This window comes from Pangasianodon hypophthalmus, chromosome 15 (genome assembly GCF_027358585.1).
Source record: "Pangasianodon hypophthalmus isolate fPanHyp1 chromosome 15, fPanHyp1.pri, whole genome shotgun sequence".
In the NCBI taxonomy this organism is placed as follows: domain Eukaryota; kingdom Metazoa; phylum Chordata; class Actinopteri; order Siluriformes; family Pangasiidae; genus Pangasianodon; species Pangasianodon hypophthalmus.
In genome coordinates this window covers 7706275-7733258 of record NC_069724.1, presented here as the reverse complement: position 1 = coordinate 7733258, position 26984 = coordinate 7706275, and the positions used below count along the sequence as shown (strand labels likewise).

At 38.5% G+C, this 26984-nt stretch overlaps 2 protein-coding genes across 5 annotated transcripts in view; both read left to right on the top strand.

Annotated features, from left to right (window-relative positions):
* The window catches only part of dixdc1b (DIX domain containing 1b), a 37170-nt gene extending 31950 nt beyond the window's left edge, over positions 1–5220 (top strand). For all 3 annotated transcript variants that reach the window (XM_026938865.3, XM_026938866.3, XM_026938864.3), the window contains 4 exons: positions 408–516; positions 1709–1817; positions 1945–2024; positions 2414–5220. In XM_026938865.3, coding sequence (XP_026794666.3) covers positions 408–516; positions 1709–1817; positions 1945–2024; positions 2414–2420 — 305 coding nt within the window. In that variant the 3' untranslated portion in view covers positions 2421–5220. The remainder of the gene's footprint in view (positions 1–407; positions 517–1708; positions 1818–1944; positions 2025–2413) is intronic.
* Positions 5221–6990: 1770 nt separating this feature from the next.
* Positions 6991–26984, top strand: part of ddx10 (DEAD (Asp-Glu-Ala-Asp) box polypeptide 10) — a 38894-nt gene continuing 18900 nt past the window's right edge. For both annotated transcript variants that reach the window (XM_034311466.2, XM_034311465.2), the window contains exons 1-15: positions 6991–7287; positions 9644–9704; positions 9805–9935; positions 10074–10232; positions 11002–11122; positions 11477–11666; positions 12501–12627; positions 12910–13072; positions 14641–14725; positions 18909–19010; positions 20758–20845; positions 21143–21231; positions 22357–22717; positions 25843–25950; positions 26536–26703. In XM_034311466.2, the coding sequence (XP_034167357.2) occupies positions 7021–7287; positions 9644–9704; positions 9805–9935; positions 10074–10232; positions 11002–11122; positions 11477–11666; positions 12501–12627; positions 12910–13072; positions 14641–14725; positions 18909–19010; positions 20758–20845; positions 21143–21231; positions 22357–22717; positions 25843–25950; positions 26536–26703 (2220 nt within the window). In that variant the 5' untranslated portion in view covers positions 6991–7020. The remainder of the gene's footprint in view (positions 7288–9643; positions 9705–9804; positions 9936–10073; positions 10233–11001; positions 11123–11476; positions 11667–12500; positions 12628–12909; positions 13073–14640; positions 14726–18908; positions 19011–20757; positions 20846–21142; positions 21232–22356; positions 22718–25842; positions 25951–26535; positions 26704–26984) is intronic.

Genomic DNA, 26984 nt, shown 5'->3' with positions numbered 1-26984 from the left:
GTTACGTTTGATGTGGTGGAACATCCGCTCAACAAGTTAGTTCCTGTTATCACTTACGTTATAGCAGCTATAAACACTAATTTCCTCAACAGCAGCTTTTTTCTCTCATTGAACTGAACAAGACAAAAATGCTGCTTGCCATGCTACTGAGAAATTGCAAAGCTCTTCAACTATCTGACAGCTTTCTCATGCCAGAAAACTTAGTTCTTTACCTCTAACTGCTGCAAAAATGCCAGACAGAATTGAGCATTCAGGAGCACTGTGGTATTACAAGCTTCAGCATATCACCCTGTTACCATTGCAATAAATTGGATTTGCTCTGTACGAAGGCATTTTCCAGTGCTGTTGCTTCTCGAGGGATTGTATTGTTAAAGCTGTGTCTGCTATGTCTGTGTGCTTTGCTGCAGAAATGGTCCACTCTCACAGCAGCCCTATGCTTACCTCCTCATCCTCCACCAAAGTCCTCTACTTCACAGACCGCTCACTCACACCCTTCATGATCAACATCCCTAAGAGGTGAGTAAATGTGGCACATTTAAAAAAAAAAAAAAAAAAAACGAAACTCTGAACTGAATGAGAAACAAACTCTGAAGGACATACAGTTATGGCCAAAAGATCTGTGTGTATGTTTTTCTAAGACACTCTGCACAGCTAGCGATGCACTTGTATTGCATTAGTATACATGCTGTTAGACTTTAAACTGCAGCTTATATGGTTTGGAAGGGGCCTATTTAAGTATCGGGATTGTTTTGGCAGATATGGCAACCTTGTCAAACTAAAGAAGTCAATGAAAATAACAGCAATGTCAAAAGTGGAAGAGACACAAATGCTGCAGAGAAGGCTGTCGGTTGTAGTGCAGCAATATATATATATATATATTTTTTTTTTTTTTTTGGACACAGTCTTATTGAAACTGGACAGATAAGGTTTGCAAAAAAGATCAGTCAACATTTTTCCAATCCTCAGCGGTTCAGTTCTGGCGAGCCTGTGGCAACTGTAGCCACAGATTAACATTCTTGGCTGACAGGAGTGGAATCTGATGTGGTCTTCTGCTTTTCTAGCCAATCCACCTCAAGGTTCAGCTTTTTTGCATTCTGCTCACTATGGTTGTAGAGAGTGGTTATTTGATTTACCGTAGCCTTCCTGTCGCCTCGAAACAGTCTGGGCATTCTTCTCTGACATCACTTATCAACAAGGCAATTCCGCCCACTGGATGTTTTTTGTTTTTCACGCCATTTTGTGTAAACTCTAGAAAATCCCAGGAGTCAATTTCTGAAATGCTCAAACCAGTGGATCTGGCACCAACAACTATGCCAAGGTCAAGGTCACTGAGATCACATTTTTCCCCATTCTGATATTTTTGATATGAACTTTAACTGAAGCTCTAGACTTGTATCTGCATGATGTTATGCATTGCGCTGCTGCCACACGATTGGCTGATTGCAAAATTACATGAATGTGCAGGTGTACAGGTGTTTCTATTAAAGTGACCAGTGAGTGTATACTTTTATATATAATTTGACTTGGTGCTGACAGGAGGAGGTCTCAGAACGAAAGGCATGGTCGCTAATGCATCAATGGCAAGAAATAAAAATCCCAGTAATACAATTTATACATCAAAGCAGCATGGATTTAGTTAGCAGGATTGCAGTATATCTTAGGTACATGATGTAAAATATTCATTTTTACATGTGTGTGTTGATGTCAGGTTGGGAGAAATTACCCTTCGAGACTTTAAAGTGGCTATAGATCGTGAGGGCAGTTACAGATACCATTTTAAAGCTCTGGACCCCGAGTTCGGCACTGTGAAAGAGGAGGTATGTTTATGCCATTTTTTTCACCTGAATGTGATGATGTTTACGATGTGGAAGTGTCTACACGTTTATCATCATTAAGAAATATAGATGATAGGAATATGTAAATTAATATGACTGTGTCCTTCAGGTGTTCCAGGACGAGGCGGTGGTGCCCGGCTGGGAGGGCAAGATCGTGGCATGGGTGGAGGAGGATCATGGCGAGGGGAGGTAAAGCACAGGAAATGCACACAAATCTACTTTAATATCATTTTCAATTTTCCTGTAATTTCACCACCATATTTTTTTGAAAAGTGGGGTGGCATGGTGGGGCAGCGGGTAAGCAGTGCTGCCTCACAGCTCCAGGGTCTCTGGGTTGATCTGGGATAGGCACCGGATCCAATGTAACCCCAACCAGGATAAAGCGCTTACTAAAGATGAAAGAACGAATGCACATTTTTTATTTGTAATAAAAATGAATCATGGATGTAGCTTCGTTGTAATGTAATGAAACTTGCAGCTTAGTACATTTTTAAAGCAGCTCGCCCGTCACTGCACTGCAGTACAGTACAGTTTGTTTCCCACTGTTTTACACTCCGTCTCTTTTTGTCTCCTCACAGGATCTAACAGGAAGCCTGAGAAAAGCCCCGCTGGGATCAGATGTGATGGGAAGGATGAGCCGGGCCAGTCTGTCAGAATAAATGTACTTGTCCCGGATGTACAGATGCACGGCTCTCTCACTTGGAATTCTAAAATCTTCCTGTTCTGTGTACGTCTGTCTTTCTGTATGAGTCAAGTGAGAGCGGGACAACAGAAGGGACACCAGGGGGTTAATTAGATGTGCAGAACGTTTTCCTGTCCATTCTGTTCTCAGAACAGCTGTCTACAGAAAAACAGGCTCCGCGCCAGTGACTAATCTGAGGAGCTTTTCCTTAACAAGTTGCCATACTGCAGACATCTGTAGTGTCAAATTAGTGTTTCACTGTGACCATAAGAACTTCTGTTTAGACTTTTAAAGAGCTTATCGTCTTAAATCTTGTATTTTATAGATGACCAGCCAGAGATTTATACTTTTTTGCAGTGGAAAGACAGTTTATGAGCAGATGTGTGTGTGTTATTATGACATGAAGAGTAAGTGAACACAGTGGTGTGTAATATGTTTAAAGATTTTTAGAAGGGTTTGTGTAGTTTTTCTGCCTTAAATTGATCGCTTTTTAAAACCAAACCCAGTTCACGTTATCTAGCTAAGATTATCGATAACTATTGACACTGTAGTAACAAGGTAAAGTGTCAAATACACCAGCTGCCTACAGCATGAAGCGCTGAAGGAATTTTACGTACAATATGATGTCAGCCAAACTGACCGATGTCACGTTAGAAGAGGTGTGTGTAAAGTTAAAGGTATACGCTGCCTTCAGTGAAGGCCAGGCCCATACCAGCAATTTACCAAATTTTTCCCTATTTCATCCTCTTTGTCAGTTAACTTTGTGAAGTTTGAGTTTTCCGGAGCATTATTTTGTAAAAATGTGTATTCCAAATTATCAAGAATCTAATGGCAGATAAATAACAAGGCTTTACTTCTGTTTCTCAATACACAGCTCAAGCACTGAGGTTACAGGACCAAAGTGAGGTTAATATATTAAACATGCTGGTTTAATACTATATAAATAAGGTCTAGTCTGAGTGTTTCTTAACACCAAGAGTGTGTGAAATGGACTTGTGCTCCTGGGAACAGTGATTTGCATTTTAAGAAAGCATTAGCGAGAAAAGAGATGATATTTAAAGAATAAAACACTTGGAGACATTCTGTTATAGAAAAATAATCAATAATGAGGTGGTGTGATGCAGCCTGTGGCCAAATGGAGTTACTGTTACCACCCAAGTTGATTATTTTTCCAATAACAGCATGTCCTGGCATGTTTTATTTCTGTTATACTGCAGCAATTTCCAGACTATTACAGTTTTTTAATTTATTAAAGAATGTCATACTTTTTGTCTGTTTACAGTTACATTTAATGTTGTGGAACATCAGACAAACAAGTTAATTCCAGTTATCACTTACGCTATAGTTGCACCTCATTTTTTCTTGAAGTTAATACGACAAAAATAGGAGCTTGTTGGCAAGAAACTGCAACACAATTGGCAGGAACTTAAGCTTTACCTCTGACTGTTACAAAGTACTGACACTGGAGACTCCTTCCGTAAATGTTAACTAAATGTCTCCTCACAGAAAGATTCACCGTTATACGCTTTTCTTTGTTCTTTGTTAAATAACAGCACATTTTAATGTATTTGTTATTAGGCTTAGATTTTGTGGAGCATCCGCTGTACAAGTCGTAGAGTGAGGAATGAGCTGTTACTATGGAAATGATAATGCATTTGAGCACATTAATATAAACCTGTTGTGACATCTTTTTTCACAATTTTGATATCATATCATCGTATTACCCGCTCCTAACAGAGAATCCAGCTTTTAAAGTCTGAGAGGCGATTCATACTTGTGCTAGCAACTTCCAGGTAGCTACATCTAACACAGGAGGTTTTTGCTAGGAGCAGATATTCCATCGCAACATTCCCCATTTCTCACCTCTCATTTTTCAGATTTACTGTTTAGTTAAAAGAGCTGAAAGATGAGATGCTAAGAGATGTTAAGAGATGCCTCCTCCACCAATGGTATGTTATTGCAATGAATTATGGGTCTTTGAGTTCATTGTAGGTAGTAAGGCAGCAACCAGTGCACCTTCAAAGTTTGGGTAGTATCATGGACACTCTTATTTTACTCACTCTTGGTTACTCGCGTTTGTCAGTGTTGTAACTGGACATGGGCAGTAAGAGATGACAACAATGAGTGCATGGGAATGAAGGAACAAATTAAAACGCACACTGAGAAACACCCAGAGGATTAAAAAAAAAAAAACAAATAAAGTGTAAAAGCTCAGTATGTCTGCCTCATCTTAAACCATCTGTAGGCATCTCTGTTAGCTGAAGTTGTGTCCGTTTCTGAGTGATAGGACAGAGCTGCAATTACATTGCACTGATTTGGAAACTGTAGCAGAGTTTACAGAGGAGAACCCGGTTGTGCCTGGACTGAACTATACCTGAACCGGTAAAAGATTTGTACCAGAGTGTTGCTTTTACTTTTTAAATATGTATGTAAATATGTTTATTTTTCAGAAAGAGAGGCTTGATATGATTTTATATGATCAGTGTTCTATGAATTATGAATGTTTAAAAGAAATGTTTGCATTCACGAAGAAGATTTTGCATTTTGTTTTACTGCAAGTTGCTATTTTTTTTTAGACATATGATTTCATGTACTGTTCAGTGTTGCACTTGAAACCTTGGTAATGTCACTCGGATAACATTCCTACTAGTGATTGTTAATAACATTGGATTTTGGATTGCAAATAAACAATGTGAATATCAACGTTAAAGTCAATTTTATTCATGTAGCATTTCTACAATATACATTGTCACAAAGCAGCTCTACAGAAATCTGTATGTATTTTCAATATCTAATGAGCAAGCCAGAGGTGACAGTAGTGAGGAAAACTCCCTGAAATGACATGAAGAGGAAACCTTGAAAGAAACCAGATTCAACAGGGAACCCATCATCTTCTAGGTGATGCAGGATGATGGGATTGTAACTCATTACACTGAAGTGCAGTAGAAGAGTAAAGGCAAACAACAGTAAGGGTGTTCAGTATGAGCATATTGTGAATAAGAGTCCTGGGATGAGCACAGGACAGTCTTTATGATTACAGCAGATACAAGTCTACAGTGTCCAGCTGAGATTATCCACTGAAGCAATGGTGAGACTTGGTATAAATGTTTTTTTGGGAAGTGCAATTCTTTAGGGTATCCAAAAAAGAAGATAGCTATTTAATGAAATGCCTGAGTAAACAAATAGGCTTTGTGTGCAGGCGTATTATAATGAATTATTGGACACAGGATTCAAATAAATGAGATTCAGATGAATCTTTTACAAAGACAGTGCTTTGTAGTGTTTTATTTGGGATATTTTTTTAGAACCAAACCCTGATTCATACTGTTCCAGAAGGTTGTCATGGACTTGTTTTGACAACTCCTTTGGTCTTTGTCTTGGTGTTTGCTCTCTAAAAGTCTCTGGGGCTTTCCAGGAACAGATGTATTTATACTGAGATCATGTGACACTTTAATTGCACACAGACTGACTCCATTCACAATGTGACTTCTGATGGGAACTGGCTGCACTAGAACTGATTTAGGGGTTTCACATCAGCAGGGGGTGAATACTTATGCAGTCACTACTTTTTACATTTATTGTTTGTTAATAATTTTTCAAACTATATATTGAGTATTCCTCTGCTTCAGTATGATGAGCTAGTTTGTGTAGATTCATGACATAATCATAATTAAGTCCATTTCAGTTCAGGTCGTAAATATATAAAATGTGGAAAAGTCATATATGTCATATATGTGGAGGACGGGACAACAAGGCATGTTTAGAAGTAACACTGTAAACTTTTTTTCTTCATTTTGATTATTGCGGATAGTGACATATATGACTCCATAATATTGGGCAATATTAAAAGTGTTATGGTGGTACAGCGGGTTTTCTCTGGATTCTCAGGTTTCTTCCCACTGTCAAACATGCAGGTAGGTGGAACGGTGACAATAAATTACTTATAAAGGAGATAAAGCTGCTCTGCCTTGGACTAGTGTCTCATCTGGGGTGAAGTCTCCCGCCTGGCGCCCAGGTTTCCCGGGATAGTCTCCAGATCCACTGTGACCCTGACCAGGATAAAGCAGTTACTGCATGAATAATGATAGTTTGGATGGGAGGCATGGTGGTTTAGTGGTTATGTTTGAATCCCACCTCTACCATGTGTGCATGTTCTCCCTGTGATTGGGGGGTTTCCTCTGGGTACTCTGGTTTCCTCCTCCAGTCCAGAGACATGCGTTGTACCCTGATCGTCATTTCTAAATTGTCCGTAGTGTGTGAGTGTGCCCTGTGATGGGTTGGCACCCCGTCCTGCGTGTCCCCCGCCTTGTGCCCTGAGCTCCCTGGGACAGGCTCCAGGCTCCAGGCTCCACCGTGACCCTGTGTAAAATAAGCAGGACAGAAAATAGATGGATGGATGATAGTTTGCTCGCCCCTAGTGGCATGTTTAGTATGGTTTACTTTACTCCAATCCGACAGGAGGCGCTAATGAGCTCTCATTCCTCTTCACAGAGATCAGAGTTCATGAAGAACACGACAACGTTTCCTCCACATGCTGTATCTTACGAAGTGTGTTCAGTTCTCCAGTATTTACATACGTCTACTGCGCAGAAAATGCGAATAAAAAAAGGAAAAGAGAAGAAAAACCTTCCTCAAGACCCAGTTAAGAATTTTGAGAAATGGAAGAAGAAGCATGACAAAAGCAGGAAAGAAAGTAAACGGCCGAAGAAGAAACGCGAGTGGGAGAGTGAGAGAGAAAACATCCAGAAGCTGGTGGCCAAATACACAGAGGCAAGTTAACGCATACTACTGTGCCTACTAATGTACTAGATAGTATTGGAAAGCAGTACACAGCCAGGGTGGTAGCATACTGTTTAGTAGGATAGTATGCAGAGAAAATGAGCTTTGCTGCTTCCATGCTGTTCCATGTTAATTCTTTTGTTTTTGGTTGTACAGATGTGATGTTATAGTGCTAATATTTAGTAAATAGTGCTAACCTAATAATATAAATATAATTAAATCAGTGTTTTAAAGGTGAATGCTAACAACAAGGCTTCTGGACTGTAGCTTAGCGTCTTGTGCTTTAGTACATGACGTCATGGCTCATCACAGTGACGTAAAAGTGCAGTGATTAATATTTAAGTCTGTTTCCATTAAAGACTTTATTAAAGATACTTTAAATATGAAGTGTACACACGTATTAATCAGGTCTCTGTATCAATTTTAGGAACAAAACTGCTTTGTTCAGCTCCTTTTCAGCATGTTTTCAACAAGAGGTTTTATTTATTTATTTATTTAATTTTTATTTTTTAAATTGAAATTTTTTTTTCAACTTGTCACCTGATGGGCAGCAGAAAATGACAAAATGAGTCATGGAAATGGAAGAGTTCAGCCAAAGAAAAATCAAACATATACAGTTTCTCACTTTACTCCAAATGACAATCAGCCGTGACCGGTGTATTTATTTATTTATTTGTTTGTTTGTTTGTTTATTTATTTATTTATTTTAAAATCTGAGCTACAAGGTTAATGGTGTAACAGTTCAGTGAATCTGCATTTCTAAATCACACATTTGTTTCAGATCATTTGGCTTAGTTTCATAACAGCAGAATTCATAATATAGCAGAAACAATCAAGATATTTAAATGTAAATAAGTTAATGCTCAGTCTTCCCTGACGGTCACAGCGACACTAGCCAATCCTGGCCAACTGTGAGCTCGTGTATGCAGAAGAAGGCAGATAGCGCTTTCCTCTGAGTGTGTTACACTGTCCTGTGATGCAGCATGAGCATTACATTTTACATTTAAATCTACAGCATTTGGCAGATGCCCTTATCCACAGTGACTTACATTTATCTCATTTATACGACTGAGCAGTTGAGGGTTAAGGGCCTTGCTCAAGGGCCCAGCTGTGGTAGCTTGGCATTGCTGGGATTTGAACTCATGACCTTCCGGTCAGTAGTCCAACATCTTGACCACTGAGCAGCAGTTAGAAAAGATGTGGTTGGCTGGCTTCACGTGCCTTGGCGGAATCACATGTGAGCCTTCACCCTCACCGATTGGTAGCTGTTTTATAATGGGGAAACAAAAATACATTTTGTGTATCATAGAAATGCTTTTAAGAATCGTGATCTATTTTAGGGAAAGGTTTTCGAGAATGCCTCCAACAGCGGGTAGCGTTGCAGCCTCACGGCTCCAGGCTCCTGGTTTGATCCTGAGCTTGCGGGACTGACTGTGGGGAGGAATTGTACAGTGTGATTGCCGCTGGGAGAAAAGATCTCCCGTGGTGTTCTGTATTGCTCTTCAGTGGACTGAGGCTTTGGCTGAAAGTATTGCTGGGACTGCGTACTGTGTTATTGAGTGGTTGAGCTGTGTTGTCCATGATGCTGAAGAGTTTCTGCCACTTCCTCCAGCAAGCCTGGCTGCACATCTAATTTGGATTCAGCCTTTACAAGATACAAGTTTGAACGGTTGTGTATCTCAGTGGGTAGCCTTGCCGCTTCGCAGCTCCAGGGTGCAGGGTTTGATCCTGAGCTCAGGTTACTGTCTGTGTGGAGTTTCGCATGTTCTCCTCGTGTCTGTGTGGGTTTTCTCTGAGTTCTCTGGTTTTCTTCCACCTCTCAAAACATGCAGGTAGGTGAACTGATGACTCTAAATAACTCGGAGGTGTAAATGTATGTGCTCATGGTGCCCTGTGATGGACTGGTAACTCATCAAGGGTGTATTCATGACTCACACCCAATATTCCCAGTTTAGGCTTTAGATTCACTGCAGCCATGAACAAGAGAAATTGGTTACTGGTGGTTCATCATCATCATCATCATGATCATCATCATCATCATCCAAACTAAGTGCTGAGTTGAAGTGATCCCATCTCCTGAATGGAGCTACAGCTGATTTTATCAGAATTTTTATCATATAGTGTCAGAAACCATTTAAGCAAGTGTGTCTGAGTTACCACGTGACATGGTATAATGTATTTGTGCGATGATTTGGACATGCACAGGGCTTGGCTTGACTTGGCTTTATTATTGTGGGTGAATGGAAAACTGGCTACATTTTTTTTTCTGCCTCTAATCTTCAAGAAGTACCAGTTCTCCAATCGTCATTTAAGAAAATTGAGCATGTGTATTATTTTTGTCTTGCAGATAAATCCAAAAGAAGCTGTTAAGTTCTCTGATTTTCCACTCTCAAAGAAGACTCTGCGAGGTATTTGATATTATCATCATTTTATGTTAATGATATGTTTTAATTTGTGGCTAAGGCCCATAACAGCAAAACGAACGTGTGTTTGTTATCATGTTGGCAGGTCTGTTAGAGGCTCAGTATCGGCAGCCCACAGAGATCCAGAGACAGACCATCGGCTTTGCTCTGCAGGGAAAAGATGTCTTGGGTGCTGCAAAGACCGGCTCGGGGAAAACTCTTGCTTTCCTCATTCCTGTAAGCGATCACTGCTGGATGACTGAAAAAGACTGTGATGTTTTACCTCTGCCACACTGTAAGATCTGTAAGACCAGATCTGTAAGACAACATGCATAGATTGATTCGTTTTTATGTTTTTATGCTGAATTCTGCTAGGTGCTGGAGTGTCTGTATCGTAACCAGTGGACAGCCATGGATGGTCTCGGTGCTCTTATAATCTCTCCAACTCGAGAGCTGGCTTATCAGACATTCGAGGTGCTGAGGAAAGTGGGGAAGAACCATGAATTCTCAGCTGGACTTGTTATTGGTGGAAAGGTGTGTTCTCTGTTTGTTTATAAGAGAAATATTGTGCTGCAACTTGTAAGCTACATGTGATATGCTATTTGTTGGTGGTTGTACAGTAACTAGGTATGCATCTACAGGGGAAGACAATTGATTAAATATTGTAAATTATTAGAGGTATGATGGTGACATGTTTTAAGACAGTTTGTCCTTTATTTAAGTATCAGATTAATCCATCCTCAGAGTCTGCAATAGAGTCTGTAATGTACGTTAAACCCATAGCTGTGCATTTTGCATTACAAAAGCTATGTATAAAGTGAATAAAAAGTTTCAGCATTACGCGCTGTTATATAAGGACTTTGTGAGGCTTACTTATAGGCAGGACTGTAAAGCCAAGACTGCAACGGGTTGATCTCAGGAGACTGAGTTACTGCAACATTAACGGGACAAAAACTGGGCTAAACAAACATTAATATAAACCTTATATACACCAAAGTGATACATTGGTAGGATTTATATGGAATTATGATTGTAAACAGCAGATGAACTGATTAGATTTTGGAATTGATCCAAACAGGGTCAATGTCACAGCAAGGTCAAATGTCTGAAATAGTTTTTCTTCAGTAGCTTTCTTAATTGACTTCTAGTCATTTCTAAACTGACAGAATTTTGCAGGTTGATTTTTTTTTTTTTTTTTTTTCTTTTTTTTCTTTTTCTTTTTCCAGAGTGACCTGTTGTCCAGAAAATGCAGTACCCATAGTTACCTGTTATTAATGCTTGTTAATATTTTATCTGGCTGCAGGACCTCAAGGACGAGTCACTGAAGATTCATCGCACAAACATCATCATCTGCACACCAGGACGTCTGCTGCAGCACATGGACGAAAATGCCAGCTTCCACGCCTCAGAGCTGCACATGCTCGGTACACACATTCTCAGGGTCGGCCCTGATTTATTACTCAGTGTTGGTTTTGAGTAAGCTCTGTGAGATGATTCAAAATCATAAATCTAAAGCTAAAAGATTTCATTTGGGTCTCAATGTACAAAATGAATTCATTCATGCAAAAAAAAAAGTTTTTGTGAAACTGTATCCTCACATGCAGTTAATAACCTGATTAATAGATTATTTGATTTGGATTTTCTGAAATCTCATAACAGCACTTAAGCTGGTACAAACTATTGTAGTGTGCTGTTTACATGATCACTTGAATAATCTGTTAACTGTCAAAATTAGATGATTTGATTAGATAAACACACTCACGTCTTTTCCATGATAGTGCTGGATGAAGCTGACAGAATTTTAGACATGGGCTTCGCTGACACGCTCAACGCCATTGTGGAGAACCTTCCAAAAACCAGACAGACGCTGCTGTTCTCCGCCACACAGACCAAGTCTGTGAAAGACCTGGCCAGACTCAGCCTGAAGAACCCCGAGTATGTGTGGGTTCATGAACAGGCTAAATTCAGGTAAACCATCAATGCGTCTGCTTCTGTTTCACTCTTACACTAATGATTTATTCTCTCCTTATTGAAGAGACTGAGACTGATGCCTGTTGTTTCTATTCTGTCCTGCACTCTGTCTCCCTCCAAACCCAAGTGACCATCATTATTAACCTTACTTTATTCAGAACGTCCCTCATGCAAGTCGCTGCGAATGAGCTGTTACTATAGAAACAATAATGTATTCAAACGAAAGCATTAATATAAAACTACAATTTGCCTTAAAGCTGGAACTGTTGTCAAAGCTGCTGTTATCGAAAATGAATCAACACCTTCTGACCAATCAGATTTGAGAATGTAAAAGCGAATATAATAATGAATAAAACATGACAGGGTGTGCTGTTATGGGAAAATAATTAACAGTTTTGGTGCAAATTAATCTTAACATCCTAGCAAGCGTTAAAATAGCCTAAAAATGACCACATGCGCACATTAATCACTGCAGAATGGTATGGTAATGGCAGTGGTAAAATCCTGAGAAGTTCCTGTAGGAATAAATGAGCCTATATAAAGGGGGGGAAAGAAATTCTCCTTCTCATGAAACCACAAAGTTGATTTAGGCAGCTCTGTAAACCTATTTAAAAACTAATTCACTCTCTCTGTTTACACGGAATTTTGATTTTTGATTAGAAGTTTGCTTTTCTCAGAGGCTTGTATACTCTAGTGAAGTTTTTGCTCCCGAGTTGAGAAAGATTAGCGAAGATCGAGCAGATGATGAATCATGGTTAGAGGGATTGACATAGTTCTCATTTGCTGTGTGTTAAAATTGAATTGTGTCTTGTTGATTATTGTGGTTCTCAGCACTCCTGCTACTCTGGAGCAGAGCTACGTAGTGTGCGAGCTGCATGAGAAGGTCAACATGCTCTTCTCCTTCTTGAGGAGTCACCTGCAGAAGAAGATTATTGTCTTTTTCGCTTGCTGCAAAGAGGTGAATGTTTCCATATCATATACATTTCTGTGATAAAACCGCAGTAATACAATAATCATTATTATATGTATTATATGTATGTTATAACTGTGCTCAGATTGTGAATGGTGTGATGCCCCTTTCATGTTGATACTAATTGTAATTTATTATTTAGAGATGGTTATTTGTTTACTTATAAATTTTATATAAAATACTTAGAGATGTTCAGTGCTTTCTCAGCATCATTTCCATCCGTATTGATTCCGTTCTTTAATATCCACAATTACCTGTGTGCTGTTCCAGGTGCAGTACCTGTTCCGTGTGTTTTGCCGGCTGCGGCCCGGTATCTCGGTGTTGGCCCTGCACGGAAAGCAGCCGCAGATGAAGAGAGTGGAAGTCTACAACGACTTTCTCCGCAAGAAAGCCGCTGTCCTCTTCGCCACAGATATCGCTGCAAGAGGACTTGGTAACTAAATCTCTTACATCCGTGCTGCTTTTGACATCTGGGTGCAAAAAGGCACCAGAGATCATAATTAGAGGTCAGTTTGCAAAATTGTCAGAAGACGCTTTTGTGTTGACATGCTGGTGCAAGTTCTCATCTTTTCATCCATTTTCCTCATCAGAAACAGCCGCTTCTCAGTCTGCAAATGTGGCTCAGTTCCGATATCTGAACCTTGCTAGTCTGGAGCTGAGAAAGCGGTGATGGCTGGAGCTGAGTGTGAGAATATTGCTACTGGGCTGATTGGTGGTGACAGTTCCAGGGTGTCACAGTTAGCAGGGATCCACAAAACCTCCTGTAGCATATAGTCAGTGTTGGGAGTGGAGGATGTTTTTGTCATATCATATCATGATACTTAAAGACATTTCTACCATATACAATATGCATCACAATATTTAATTTGACCAACAAACTACAAGCAAAACAGTCACATTGCATTATACATTTTTAAAACATACATTATTTAATACTGAAAGAAGGAGAATTAAAAATCTTGTAAAAAAAATGATTCAAACTATTACAAAACTTAACAGCTAAACATCCTTTCAGAGGCTGTACTTGTTTAAAAAAAAAAGCATAAATATTCTTTAAAAAGATATATGGTGATATCAGTGATCACCATATATCTTTTTATATATATATATATATCATCTCAGAAAAATGTATTTTCACATAATGTATCACAATATCAATATTATACCATCATTGTTCCCAGCTTTCCTTGCTGTATAGAAAATAAATATAAAAATTAGAGCGATTTGTCTCTGGTTTACAACAACGACCAACTTTGAAACCTTTAAATAAATAATCTTTAAATAAATGACCTGTCATTTATGTTTAAACTGTATATCCTCCTGTGACAGACCATTTTTAACCCATAAAATATGAGAAATGGAATTAAATCCTGGTCCAAACCCAAGAATGTGTAAACATGTAGCATGTGGCATACACTGCTAACATTAACACAATTTAGTTTTTGTTCAGAATAGACAAACTCAGTCAATGCATCTATCTGTCATTTTGTGTGTCATTCATTCATTCATTCATTCTTCCATAAAGGATCTTAGTGCTGAGAATGTGCTGAATGATTATATGGTAAAATATTTTCTCAAAGCTAGGAGTAAAAACAAAGGACATGATTTGCCATAGTTATGATCATTTTTGTGTAAGGAACAGGGGGAAAAGTGTGCTGGCTCTTAAAGGAATATTTCAGATTTATCTATTTATTTATTTATTTAAGATTGGCGTGTTTCCATGTACTTAGGATAAAAAGGAAAATAGCTGTGGTTGCTTTTATTATTCATGTATTTCAAGCAAAGATTCTTCAGTCCAGGGAAATGAGCCAAAATACTTGTGTGATAATCTCATGTATGCTACTAATGCAGAAAATAGAGATTAAATATGAAAAAAAAGTGGAATATTCCTTGAAAAAAAAAATTGGCAAGGCAGCACTGGTTTAATGTAAGTGCAAAATGGCTATGAGTGATTTGAGCTTTAATCTGTGTGTGTCCCTGTGTGTGTGTCTGTGTGTGTAGACTTTCCTGCTGTGAACTGGGTGCTTCAGTTTGACTGCCCAGAGGACGCCAACACGTACATCCACAGAGTCGGCAGGACAGCCAGGTACTGAGGAATGTGGGCTGCTTGTATCAAGTTGTGTTGTTAGTAGTAACAGACCTAAAGCACATCTCAGTAGATGGCAGCATTACTCAGTTTCTTATCACTCCAGGTCAGTGATGTGTCCACAGTGGCAGTCCGTCTGTCCTTTATCCTCTGGTTATCGTGGCTTGGCTCACCTAGTCTTTTTTTATATACTTTTTCAACACAAACATTTATTATTTGCATTTTCTCTCCCAGAACACCTCAATCATGCGTTAAAGATTACATGTGATACATTCTGCTGGGAGCAGAAATGAAGTGGAGGTCCCTGAGAACTAGTTTGTGAAACTCTAATGCTCTTGCAAGCCAGAATTCTGGCACTCACTTTGTTAATAAATATGGCCAAGACCTGCCTACTTTCACAAAAAGAGGAAATATGCCAGACGGCAGATGATCAGCCACAGTCGTTTTCCCATATCCTGACAGCATATGTGAGATTATCTCGTTTATTCACTGATTACTTCACATACAATGTTTAAAAATGAGATTTTTTTTTGTGAGCTTTTTTCGGTCCAGAGACTATATATATATTGTTCCAGTGGTAAACTGGCACATGGAAAAGCATATGCGTGGAAGTGCAGTGAGAAAGTCACCTTGCAACTCTGAAAATCCTGAACCTTGCGACCAGAAAAGTGTACAAAACTGTATCTGAGGAAAACTAGCTGCATCCAAATTACATACTATATACTCTATTCTATAGACTATGTACTTCAGCATCTCAAGCTTATTTATTTGTGTGAAAGTCTATCTCACCCAAAAATTAAATGCATCCCAAAAGTTTTAAAAAAATTAGCCGGGATAATCGTTATACAAAAATATGTCCAATATGGCTGCATGCATAATGTTCCCCTGTTCAGCTACATATTGACATTTTGGTCATGTGTTTAAATGTCAGTAAGTCACACTGTGTCTTAAACTATCAATATTTCTGAAAAATATTTTTGATGAAATAGACTTATGGTACTTACATTGGCTTCAAAGCCCCTGGCAATAAAGAAGCAATCATTAGACACCAGATATCAGCAGTGAGAGCTGGTTCACTACATTTGGTGGAAAACAGTGTACATTTGATCATAGTAATGTGGTCAGATCAAACTCGGACATTTTCAGCTTAGGAAAAATGACAAATTTCCACATGGTACCTTGGGTCATCGGTCCCAAGTGCAGTCTTAATTTTTTTAATTGAAAGCAAAATATGTGGTTTTAATTTTAAAATTTAACTTGGATATTTGTGGTCTTAATTTTTAAATTGAAAACTAAAATGTGTTGTCTTCATTTTTAAATTGAAATCGAAAATGTAAGTTGTTTATACTTGCACTGAAATCAAAAACGTGTGGTCTTAATTTTTGGAAGTGAAAATGTGAAGTTTTCCTTTTTTAATTGGAAATTGACAATGGCGCATTGTAATTTTTAAACTGAAATAAAATGTATGGTCTTAATTTTTTGCCTTCTATATTGCACCCAAGGTGCGGCACTGTTCTTGATCAGCATGTCGACCTTTTAATAAAAAAAAAAACCGCACATGCGAGGGCCCTCTCCCTTTTGCTGCTCAGTGTGTCCACAGTTTTAGGCTTGATTTTGATGGGTTTAGTATATTATCGAGTATCGACCGTGCGCTACATCTTGCTGAGTGTCCCAGGGTGAACATGCTACTCACTCTAAAAGTATGCGAAGTACATGCATTAGAGAATTTCAGTGGCATCTGAAACAGACACAGTTTCACTGGTCTTTTGTTAGAGCCTCATTTTATAAGCATGACCTCTTGCGTGTTTCTGTCCCATTTAATAACACTGAGTGTTAGAGACAGGGTTTTGTGCCTGGCACGTCATGCTGTTCACCTGCTGTTGAGTAAATGTTGTGGAGCCTGCCTGGGCTTGTTCAGGGCCTCTGGCTGAACGCTGACACTGTTTCTCTGGCTGTTGGCAGCAATGTAACAGCTGGAACACATTGCTGATTTTAGACACTTGTGTGGCTTTTGTGTTGTGGGTCACATGCTTCACTTTTCACGCTAGTGCTCACAGGTTTTAGTAAGCTTCTTCAGCCAGACAGGTCTTATGCAAAGTAATCCAGTAGACCTGAAGAATCTGAAGATAAAAACAGAAGGAATTGTATAATAAGATATTAATTTTGTAATCATAGACGTTGATGCTGTGAATGTGTTTCTGTTTCTTTATGTTACTATTTAAAAAAAAAAAAAATAATAAAAAACTAATCGGTAAGGGTGCTTTTACACTTGCTGTTTTAATTTCCAGAGCAAGAGCTGGCCAGAGCACCACTGTGCACACTGTAACAACACTGTTACCAGTCCTACCCAGTATCAGCTAACAATATAGAGTAGCTTGCTCTCTAAAATACAGGGTGTCCCAAAATCTCTGTACATAGGGGACTAGGCACGCCAGCACCACGTTGGTTGCACCTTCGTCAGTGGATGTTCATGGACGTCCACTTCTCGGTTGGTCGGCAACACTTCACAATCTTTTTGAATTTGTTCCGATCGAGCCATGAGAATGATTTCGATACGTTCTTCTTTTGTCAAAGGCATTCTTAAAGGCTACCTGGAAAAAATATATATAATATGAACTAAGTATGAAAAATATTGGAAGACATTTTACTAAAAAGTGTTATTTTCCCCTATGTGTGAAGACACCCTGTAGATCGGAATTGAGCTCTTTGTTGTGTGACTTGACTATATGCAGCCACGGTTAATGTGGCATGTCACCTCACATACTGGTGAACGTCCCAAAAATAGACGCGTCGTTATTTTCTGTTAATTTGCAGCACTGGAATACTGGCAGTGCAAGAGTTTCTATTCATTCACTAACAAAAACTAATTTTTCACCAGTACCTTGTCCTCCATGTTGGTTTTTCTCGCTTGCTCCCTGTGCACTGACATGATTGGCCAAGAAATACAATAGTGCTTGATTTCACCTGGCAATTTTCAGAAAACTTTTTTCTTTGGAAGGTCAATGCTGTAAACAGAAAAAGGTTGTGGACAACAATTTTTAAAAGCGAACGCATTTGTATCCACATTGCAGCTGCGTCGCACTGGATTACTTGTAAAATGTGCGTTGGTGTTTGAGAAAAAAGCATGAAGACAGTGTAATTGAACAAAGTTTTGATGTTATTTCTGGTGCCTTAAAGGAATGATTCGGCGACCAAAAAAAAAAAAAAAAATCAAAGTGCCCAATTTTTACACTTACCTCAATTCTATTTGTGTTTAGTGTCCAGTGTAACATGTAACAAACCTTTCTATATAAAGTAATTTAAAATAAACATTATTGTCTAATAACAGTGATCATTTGATAATCTGTGGCAGCTGCAATGCCTTGTTGATGAGAGAAATGAGAGGAGAATGGTCAGACTGGTTCGAGTTGACAGGCAGGCTACAGTAACTCAAATAAGCACTCTTTACAACCACGGTGAGCAGAAAAGCATCACAGAATGCACAAGACCTTAGATACGAGGTGGGCAAAGGTTCAGCTAAGCTGGACAGTTGAAGATTGGAAAAAGATCATGCAATGTTTTTCTCCAATTTTCAAATAAGCCTGTGCACTGTAGCCTCAGATTCCTGTTCCTGGCTGACAGGTGTGGAACCAGATGTGGTCTCTTGCTGTAGTCCATCCACCTCAAGTTTGAGGTTTTATGCATTCTGAGATGCGTTTCTGCTCACTACAGTTCATTTGAGTTACCATATCTTTCTTGTCAGCTCAAACCAGCCTGGCCATTCTCCTCTGACCTTTCTCATTAACAAGGTGTTTCTGATTATTTCTGGTGGTTTAGGTTTTCACAACCTCATGTGTAAACTCCAGTCACTCCTGTGTGTGGAAAATCCCAAGAGGTGCAGGTGAATGTAGATGACAGTAAGTCACACTGTCCTAAAGCACAACGGTACATTTGTGGGAACTGGGCATAGTTTTAAAGTATTTATGAAAAATGATTTTGGGTGAGATAGACTTCCAGTAGTTACACTAGCCTCATATCCCCCAACTCAACAAACAAGCAACCATTTGACACCAAACATGTGTTTGCTGGTGGAATACATTTGGTTTATACAAGCGGAAAACAGTGTAGGTTCAATCATTGACCAAACTTTTCCTTTAAGAGGAACGAATTAGGAACTGTGCTCTTTATAAATCTCTGTATGCAGGTATAAAGAGGGAGGAGAAGCCCTGCTCATACTTCTGCCCTCAGAAGAAAAGGGCATGATCGCTCAGCTTCAGGAGAAAAAAGTCCCCATCAACAAAATCCAGTAAGTGACCTGCTGTATATGTTAACGATGAATACAATGACTGATGAACAGTAAACACCGTGACTGTAATTTCTGTAGCTGTTTTGAACTATGGATATGTATGTGCAGGTTGTTAGCTCTTTTTGAGGCTCAAGTATATCCATAATATCAGGAATACACAACAGGATTGACCAGATGCACATCAAAAGGGGGAAATGTAGTTTTAAAAAAGACAAAATATTTTCCTTTGAGTACTGAAGTTCATTTTAGTTCAGATCCAAAGCAATCAGCTAAGACAGGTTTGATGTCTAAGGTTTCCTCTATAGTTTGGTACAAGCCTAAAGGAGATAATAGAAGTTTGATAAAATAGCAGAATAGGTCTGAATTTAAATAAAAATTAACATATAAATTAAATGAACTATCTTATCATCCAAATCATCTTCAAGCCTTGTAAATCTGGAAGTGTTATCATAGGAAAATAATCAACAATGACCTGATTTGAAGCAAAGATATTTTTGCCATCCTGAAGCTGATTATTTTCCTAAACAGCACTTCTTTATAATGTTTTATTTTTCTCATACCACGGTAGTTTTCCAAAGATTAAAATGTTATTTATTAATTAAATAACATCATGTTGTATATTTTATCTTTTTATAGTTGCGTTTAATGTTGTGGAACTTTGATGAAACAATTTAGTTCCTGTTGTCACATGTAAACAGTCTTACCTTCCTACTCTGTTGGAAAGCTTAAAGGTACAGCGTTACGCTTTAAATGTTACAAAGTGCTGACACTGGAGACTCCTTCCAAAAATCCAAAAAAAAAAAAAGATAAATAAATCTCCTTATAGAAAGCTTCACAAGATCAGTAGTTATGTCTTGTTAAATAACACATTTTTAAATCTACATTTTTAATAATTATGTTCTTGTATACATCATAATTTTGTTCTTGTATACATCACAGAATACAATGACACTTTAGTCATTTTAATTTCAGTTTAAATCAGACAAATTGTACAAGCTTATAATTTTTTATCTTTTTATGTGAACAGTGATGAAACTTCAGTTAAACAAGAAAGAGGCACTGTGCCATAAATCAGTCTGTTGCCAATGAAAAAAATAGCTCATGCTGTTCGTATTCTGCTTTCCTAATCAGTTCGACCATCGAACTGCATGAACTGCATGTGCAACTTTTTGCAGATATCTTTATGCCTCTATCATCATGATGCAACCGAAACTCAGTTCTAAAGGCATGCACCAGCCACCCCTGTTTCAAACAGGAAGCAGAAATTGTGTGCGTGCCTGGGTGTGTGTAACCAGCCTGTGGTCCAGCTGGCTGTTGTGTCTGAGTGCTGTGGTTTATCAGCAGGCAGCAGTGCTCAGTGCTGCTATGTGAGGACAGAAGATGGCCACATGCAGCCACGTAGCCTCAGAATAAACGCCGGCAGCTTTAGTTTCAGGCCAGTGCACATTTGGCTCTCGGGTGCATACCTATCAACGGGGGATCAATAGTGCTTCAAATGAATATGCAGCCTGAAATTAAGTTACAACCTGCAAAAGAAATGAGCAGGCAAACTGTGAAAAGGAGAAAAACGCCTTTGTCGTCATATGTAGCATATTTGCATAATCACTGATGGCAAAATCTCGAATGGAGCTACAACGGTGATGCTCTCTGCACCGTCGGTTTAATGCATATTAATGAGTCGCGAGAGAAAAGTGATTTATGAGCTTTTAGCGGTGAACGTGATCAAGCGTGTTGCTGTGCCATGCAGGGTGAACCCAGAGAAGCTGACATGCGTGCGGCAGAAGTTGGAGGCCTTCCTGGCCCAGGAGAAGGAGCAGAAGGAGAGAGCTCAGAGGGTGAGTGCCGGTCCCACACTGCCTCTGATCTATCTGTCTTTAATCTGCCTCATTACGCTACAGTTATGGCACGGCTGGTAGGGATTTGAGGCGAAGCTGTTGTGCCTTGTGACTGCCCCTTGGGGGATGTCTGGCTAATCCTGATTTCAGAGAAAACACTGTGTAAATTGTGATAAAACAAAAGCACCACCATGTTTGTCTTCAGTTGTTGTGAGTTGCTGCCCATATCTGGTGGTGTTCTCTGCTTATATATCTGCTTTTTCTTTTCTTTCTTTTGTTTTTTTTTTTTGTCTGCAGTGTTTTGTGTCTTACCTTCGCTCCATCTTTCTGATGAAGAACAAAGACGTCTTTGATGTGTTTAAGCTGAAGCTCCCAGAATACGCCACGTGAGTAGATTCTTAAAATAAATTAGGAATCCAAAGTAAATAGTATCCCTTTTTCACTGACATGAACAATGCAGGTTCTGGGCAACTGATGTACCTTTTTAGCAACCCATATTCTACTAGTTGGAGAGCCCAAACACAACATAGGCACTTTAAATACAGTGAAAACAATCTTGATAAGTTCTCTAACAAGTTTGATTTCTGGCTTTGAGAGCATATTTAACCACCGAATCATTTAGTGTCTACGCTCAACACAACATCAGGCACAGTGAATGTGCGCAGTATGATAGGGTGACATTACTTCTTCAGGATTTACAACATGTAACACTACTAATATTAGTGAGGTTTAGCTAGGATTTTGCTAACAAACCAAGACAACAAGACATTAACATTTACAGAAAAAGTAGCAAACAAAAAATTAGATGGTGCGCTATGGTGAGTAGTATTTTTTTCATCATGATGTTTTTATCTAAAGAGGTTTAGAGTTGAGACAGGGTACAACTGAATTGTTGAGGCTAACCCTAGGCACACCTGAGATTTGAACTCATAACCTTCTGATGTGTGCGCCAAAAGACCTAACCTCTAAGCCACCAGTGCCCTCGAAAAAAAAAAAACAGATGAAAAATACTCACGAACAAACATGATGTTCGTGAGCTAAATAACACACAGTCACAGGTGAACAGGTGACCTTATATCATTGTGCCTGAACACAGTATAGCCCCTATATTTCACCCCCATACTTCTGATACAGCTTAACATGGAGTCGGAACAGAGAAGCTTTTTCCCTTAAACTGCTGCAGTTATGGGCCTCAAAGATGTTTATATAGAGCTTCTGCCATATAAGTCCCTGTGAATTAGATGTTACTATAGAAACGACAACGTATTAGAATGAGCACATTAATATAAACCTGTTCTTTGCCTTGCAGCCAGAATTACTGTCAGAGCTGCTTTTATAGAAAATTAATCAACACCTTCTAACCAATCAGAATCGAGACTTCAACAGCGCTGTGGTATAATAAGGGACAGAGTTTGTTAACTGTGCTCCCGTTGTACTTTATTATAAAATGTGCTGCTTTTTTTTTTATACACTTGCCTTCAGTATGTGTATTAAGTGAGTGTTTTTTGTAGGTCTCTGGGCCTGGCTGTTCCCCCACGGGTGCGTTTCCTGAATAAAGCTCAGAAACAGAAGGGCGAGGTGACGCAGGAGATCAGCACTGCAGCTGACGCTGACTCTGATGAGGAGATACAGAGCTTTAAAGCCCAGTTCAGAAGCGACCAAAGCAGTAACCCTGACTCTCAGTCTGAAGAGGAGGAGGAGGAAGAGGAGGACGATGAGGAGGAGAGTGATGAGGAAGAAGAGCAGGTGAAGTCTATAGGCCAGCTCTGCAGTGCTGATGACGATGAGGATGAAGATCTGAAGGATCTGGACCTGCTGACAGTTAAACGGAAAGATGTGTTTAATGTCAGTGAAGACAAGGAGGAGGAAGAGGTAAATGACATAAAAAAGGCTGCACTCACATCCTATGTGTTTCTTATTATACAGGGTGTCCGAAAAGTCAGGAACCAGTGGGAATATGTCGAGCAAAATCCACAAAAACATGATACAGTGGCTGAGAACATACTTAGAACGTAAGGGTGAACATGTAGAGCATATGTTGTAAATAATTAATACAAAATAAGTGTATGTAGCTGTACTCTCATCGGTTCCTGACTTTTCAGAGACCCTTTAGATCAAAATCATTTCACACACCTTAAGATTTTAGTTGAATATTTTTAATTAATACTGAACCTTGTATTGCGTACTCTTCCTGTTTTAAACTCCACTTCCTCAGCAGGCTGAGTTTCTCACTGCAGATTTGGATTTATTACTCATTTGGTTCAGTAAACAAGAAATCTGACCAGTGTCTCTTCATTTCTAATAACTGTTAGACCAGACTCCTACCACCTCTCTCTCTGTTTAACTAAGTGTGATAAGCCCTGCTTCCTCTCTATTTTTAATTAGTTGCCATGCTAACCAATTCTCAGAAAGAACACTTAGTTCATTTTTATAGAAATTTGAAATAATAACTTTGTAAAAATTTATTTCACATTAGCAGTGCAGCCGCAAGGACACTATTGGCGGCTTCAGGTTTGCAGGAATAACACTGGTTGGCATCAGTGACCTATTTTGAACTGTTATGCATAAAAGTATGGATTTTGATTTAGATCATTTCCAGGTCTGGAAAAAAAGGAACGTATGAGAGGGTGTGGGGGAAAATTGTTTTATTTCCAGACTTCTGTTTAAGTTAATTACTTTAGCCAAGTTAGGAAGTTGTATATTTCATTTCAGTTTCATTTTTGGCTATGTTTTCCTTTAATTAGATGTTTTAAAATATGAGTATAATATAATATTAGAAAATAAATTGGCTTAGTCAGAGGTGGTTTTTCAGAGAAGGTCATTGGTCAGAAGGTCACTGGTGTTTCAGGAGGCCATTATGGTCTCTGTAATTAAATAATCCTCATGTAATATCCTTAAAAAAAAAAAGGTCACCTCATTCTCATATATATTATGTGTAAATTAGGGGTGGTCAATATCACGATACTTGAAGACATTTCTACAATACTTGCTGACCATCAGTGCCCCCAAAACAAGTGTCACATTTAAAAAAAAAAAAAAAAAGGGTGAGAAACTGAATTCAGTGATACTTTTATTTAATGTCTACAAAAATACATTAACGCTGAAACTAAATTCTTTTTTTTTTTTTACAAAATTAACACCAAGCCATCTGCTTCTAATCAGAGTTTGTAATTGTTATTAAATACAGAAATAGTTTAGTATAAATGACTTAATATACATTCACATATTTTTATATTCAGTATATTAAAAAACCCACTAGATAAAGTCCACTAGATAAAATGTTAGAAAAGGAAAGTGTATTGCGACCTCATTTATCACAGTTTTGATGTTATATTGTCATATTGCCCAGCACTAGCGGAAACTGAGCAACATATGTAGCTTTTCCAGCCTTCGTTCTTTATGTTGACCTGTATGTTATTTTCAGTAGACCCTCCAGACATGACAGATTATGTAAACACGTCTCAGTTTACCTCCAACACAGCACAAGGACCACAACTCCTCCTCTGCAAGTCTTTCAAGTTTGGAACAGAGTCAAAACTATGAGTCACAAACGTCTGAGATACGACGGACTGCCGTGCAAACACAAAACCCAGTTCTTTGTTGTTGCAGTCACTATGGTTCCTGTTGCTTTGTGTGTGTCTGAAGCATACACAATAAGTGTTAAACAGAGTTTGAGGTATGAGTGTGTGTATATATTGCTGCGTCTGTTCTAAGCAATGATTGAAGAGTGCTGAATGTTCCCTGCAGGTAATAATGTTATATCTGCGCATGGGCTGAGGAACTGCTGCAGAAGTATTGACTAGAAAAAAAAACGCAATTTTTCTTGTAGTCTTGCTCCACATAAGATAAGGATGTACAGTACACTGTGAGAAAGGCGTTATCCCAGTACACAGTTTACACCAACTGGCTTTAGCTTTTCATGCGTTCACATTAAAAATCGGTCTACTTAAATGTGTTATGGAAGTGAGTTGGGATCATCCATCTAATTTCTGTGTTATGACGGTGCTTTCTGTGCATAATCTTATTCATTTCTGTTGATTTAGACCATCTCAGCCTGTCCTCTCATCTATTGTGTCTTTTATCTCCAGGGTTCTTAAAGTTTCTGCAGACAGGGACCTCTTTAACTGTGAAATAAATTCCTTGGACCTCCTCATCACAGATTTCTTTTATGAATATAATCCAACTGTTGGAATATTAGGCACATTATTTAAATGTGTGCAGTAATATTCTAGCTATTTATTCGAGCCATAGAGCTTTTTGTTCCTGAAGATTCCACTGTTAGAATGGGTTAGATTTAAGTTGACATTATTTATAAGTGTAATTGTTTTAGAGTTATTGATATTTGGGTTAAACCTAGGGGCCTAAAGAATGGGAAAATCGCTCAGACAGTCTACAATACTGAGCCTAGTCCAGTTTGAATCAAAAGCGGAAACAGTTAAAACATTATTGACATGGAAAATTGATGCACACTACAATCGATGTACACTCCCCGGTTCGCACATGCATACACACCCTCAAGTCAAAGGTTTGTAAACGCATCGGTTGCAACAAAAGCCCAGCAGTTAATCTTCACGAATGCAATATATGCAAAAATTCCTGCTATGTATTTTTTATTATTATTTTTTTTTTAATCTATCATATTTTAGATATAATGATGTGTATCTTATCATCTGAAAGCGGGAGACTGACATCCCTAATTAAACCCATTCAATTCAAGGGTCTAGTCAGATAGGCTCATACCAATAATAATAATAATAATAATAATAATAATAATAATAATAATAATTATTATTATTATTATTATTATTATTATTATTATTATTATTGTTGTTGTTGGAATGATAATAAATATAATATTAAATATAATAACTTTAATAGTGGTTGGTTGTGATTTCCACCACTACGACAAATCCATTGAACCCCTGGATTTGCCCCCCAGGCACAACTTTATCTTGTGCATCTTGTTTTATCTTGTGCATCTTTTTCCTTTCCTGTAGGATCCCAAGGACAAGAGCAAGAAAGTGTCCAGGTTTACGGAAGCAAAGAAAGCTCAGAAAAGAAACTTCAAGTTGAACACCAAGAAGGTCTTCACTGAGGATGGAGAGGTTTGTGTGATCATCTTGGAGATGTTCATCTCTATCATCAAACTAGTGAAGGAGCATGTCAAGTCATTTTATAGTCTACTACTCGAACACATAAGATAAATATTAGGACACATGGGATTTTGCTTCACTTGCCAGCACCAGTTTAATATTAGTAATATTTTCCTTTGTAGGCTAGGTGGCAAAAACTAGGCACCTGACTGAATAAATTAAATAAACAGTCAGTATCGATACATGCAATTGTTTCATCTAAACCATGAAAGGTGAAACTTGTATGGCTTAAGAATTCAAGACTGAAAAATTGAAGACATCTTGCATATAAATCTTGCGTTCGCTTACTAGAGAAGCCATTGATCTGATTTCCAGTATCAGATCCATGCCATCTCTCATAACAATGATTTAGCGTTGGTATAGTGCCATCTTTAACTCACATTTTAGTAAAAGAACATTTAAAAACTTAATCAAATTATCTAGAGTCTAACCAAATAAAATAAGTTTTGAATAATTGATTAAATTGTTACATAACTAGTACTCAACTATTCAAATAAGCATTTTTAATAACAGTTCATTTTGGTAATGGTAATGCAGGTGGTGCAGCAGTGGCCTCCGCTACAGAGAGCCGTAGTGCCAGATGACGAGGAAGACGATGAGGACACGACAGGCATTAACGTGGAAGCTGCAAAAGAGCGACTGCGCAGGGAGGACCAAGAGTTTGACAAGAAGGAATACAGCAGGAGGATTAAAGAGAAACACCGTGTAAGCCTTAACACTTTCCTGTTTATTACACAAGCTCCAGTCTGATTGCATGGCTTATTCTAAGCAATTAAAGGGATAGACTCATTTATCATATTTACATTTCTGCTTTAGCCTAGGGTCTGATTTACAGTGGGTTGTGAAAGTATACTGACTCCTTCACATTTCAGCCTTACTTTGAAATTGATTCCGTTACTTTTTTCTCATCAATCTGCAGAAGAAACACTCATTAAAAAGCATAAGCATAAACAAGCTTTCACAGGTATTCAGACCAGTTATTCAGA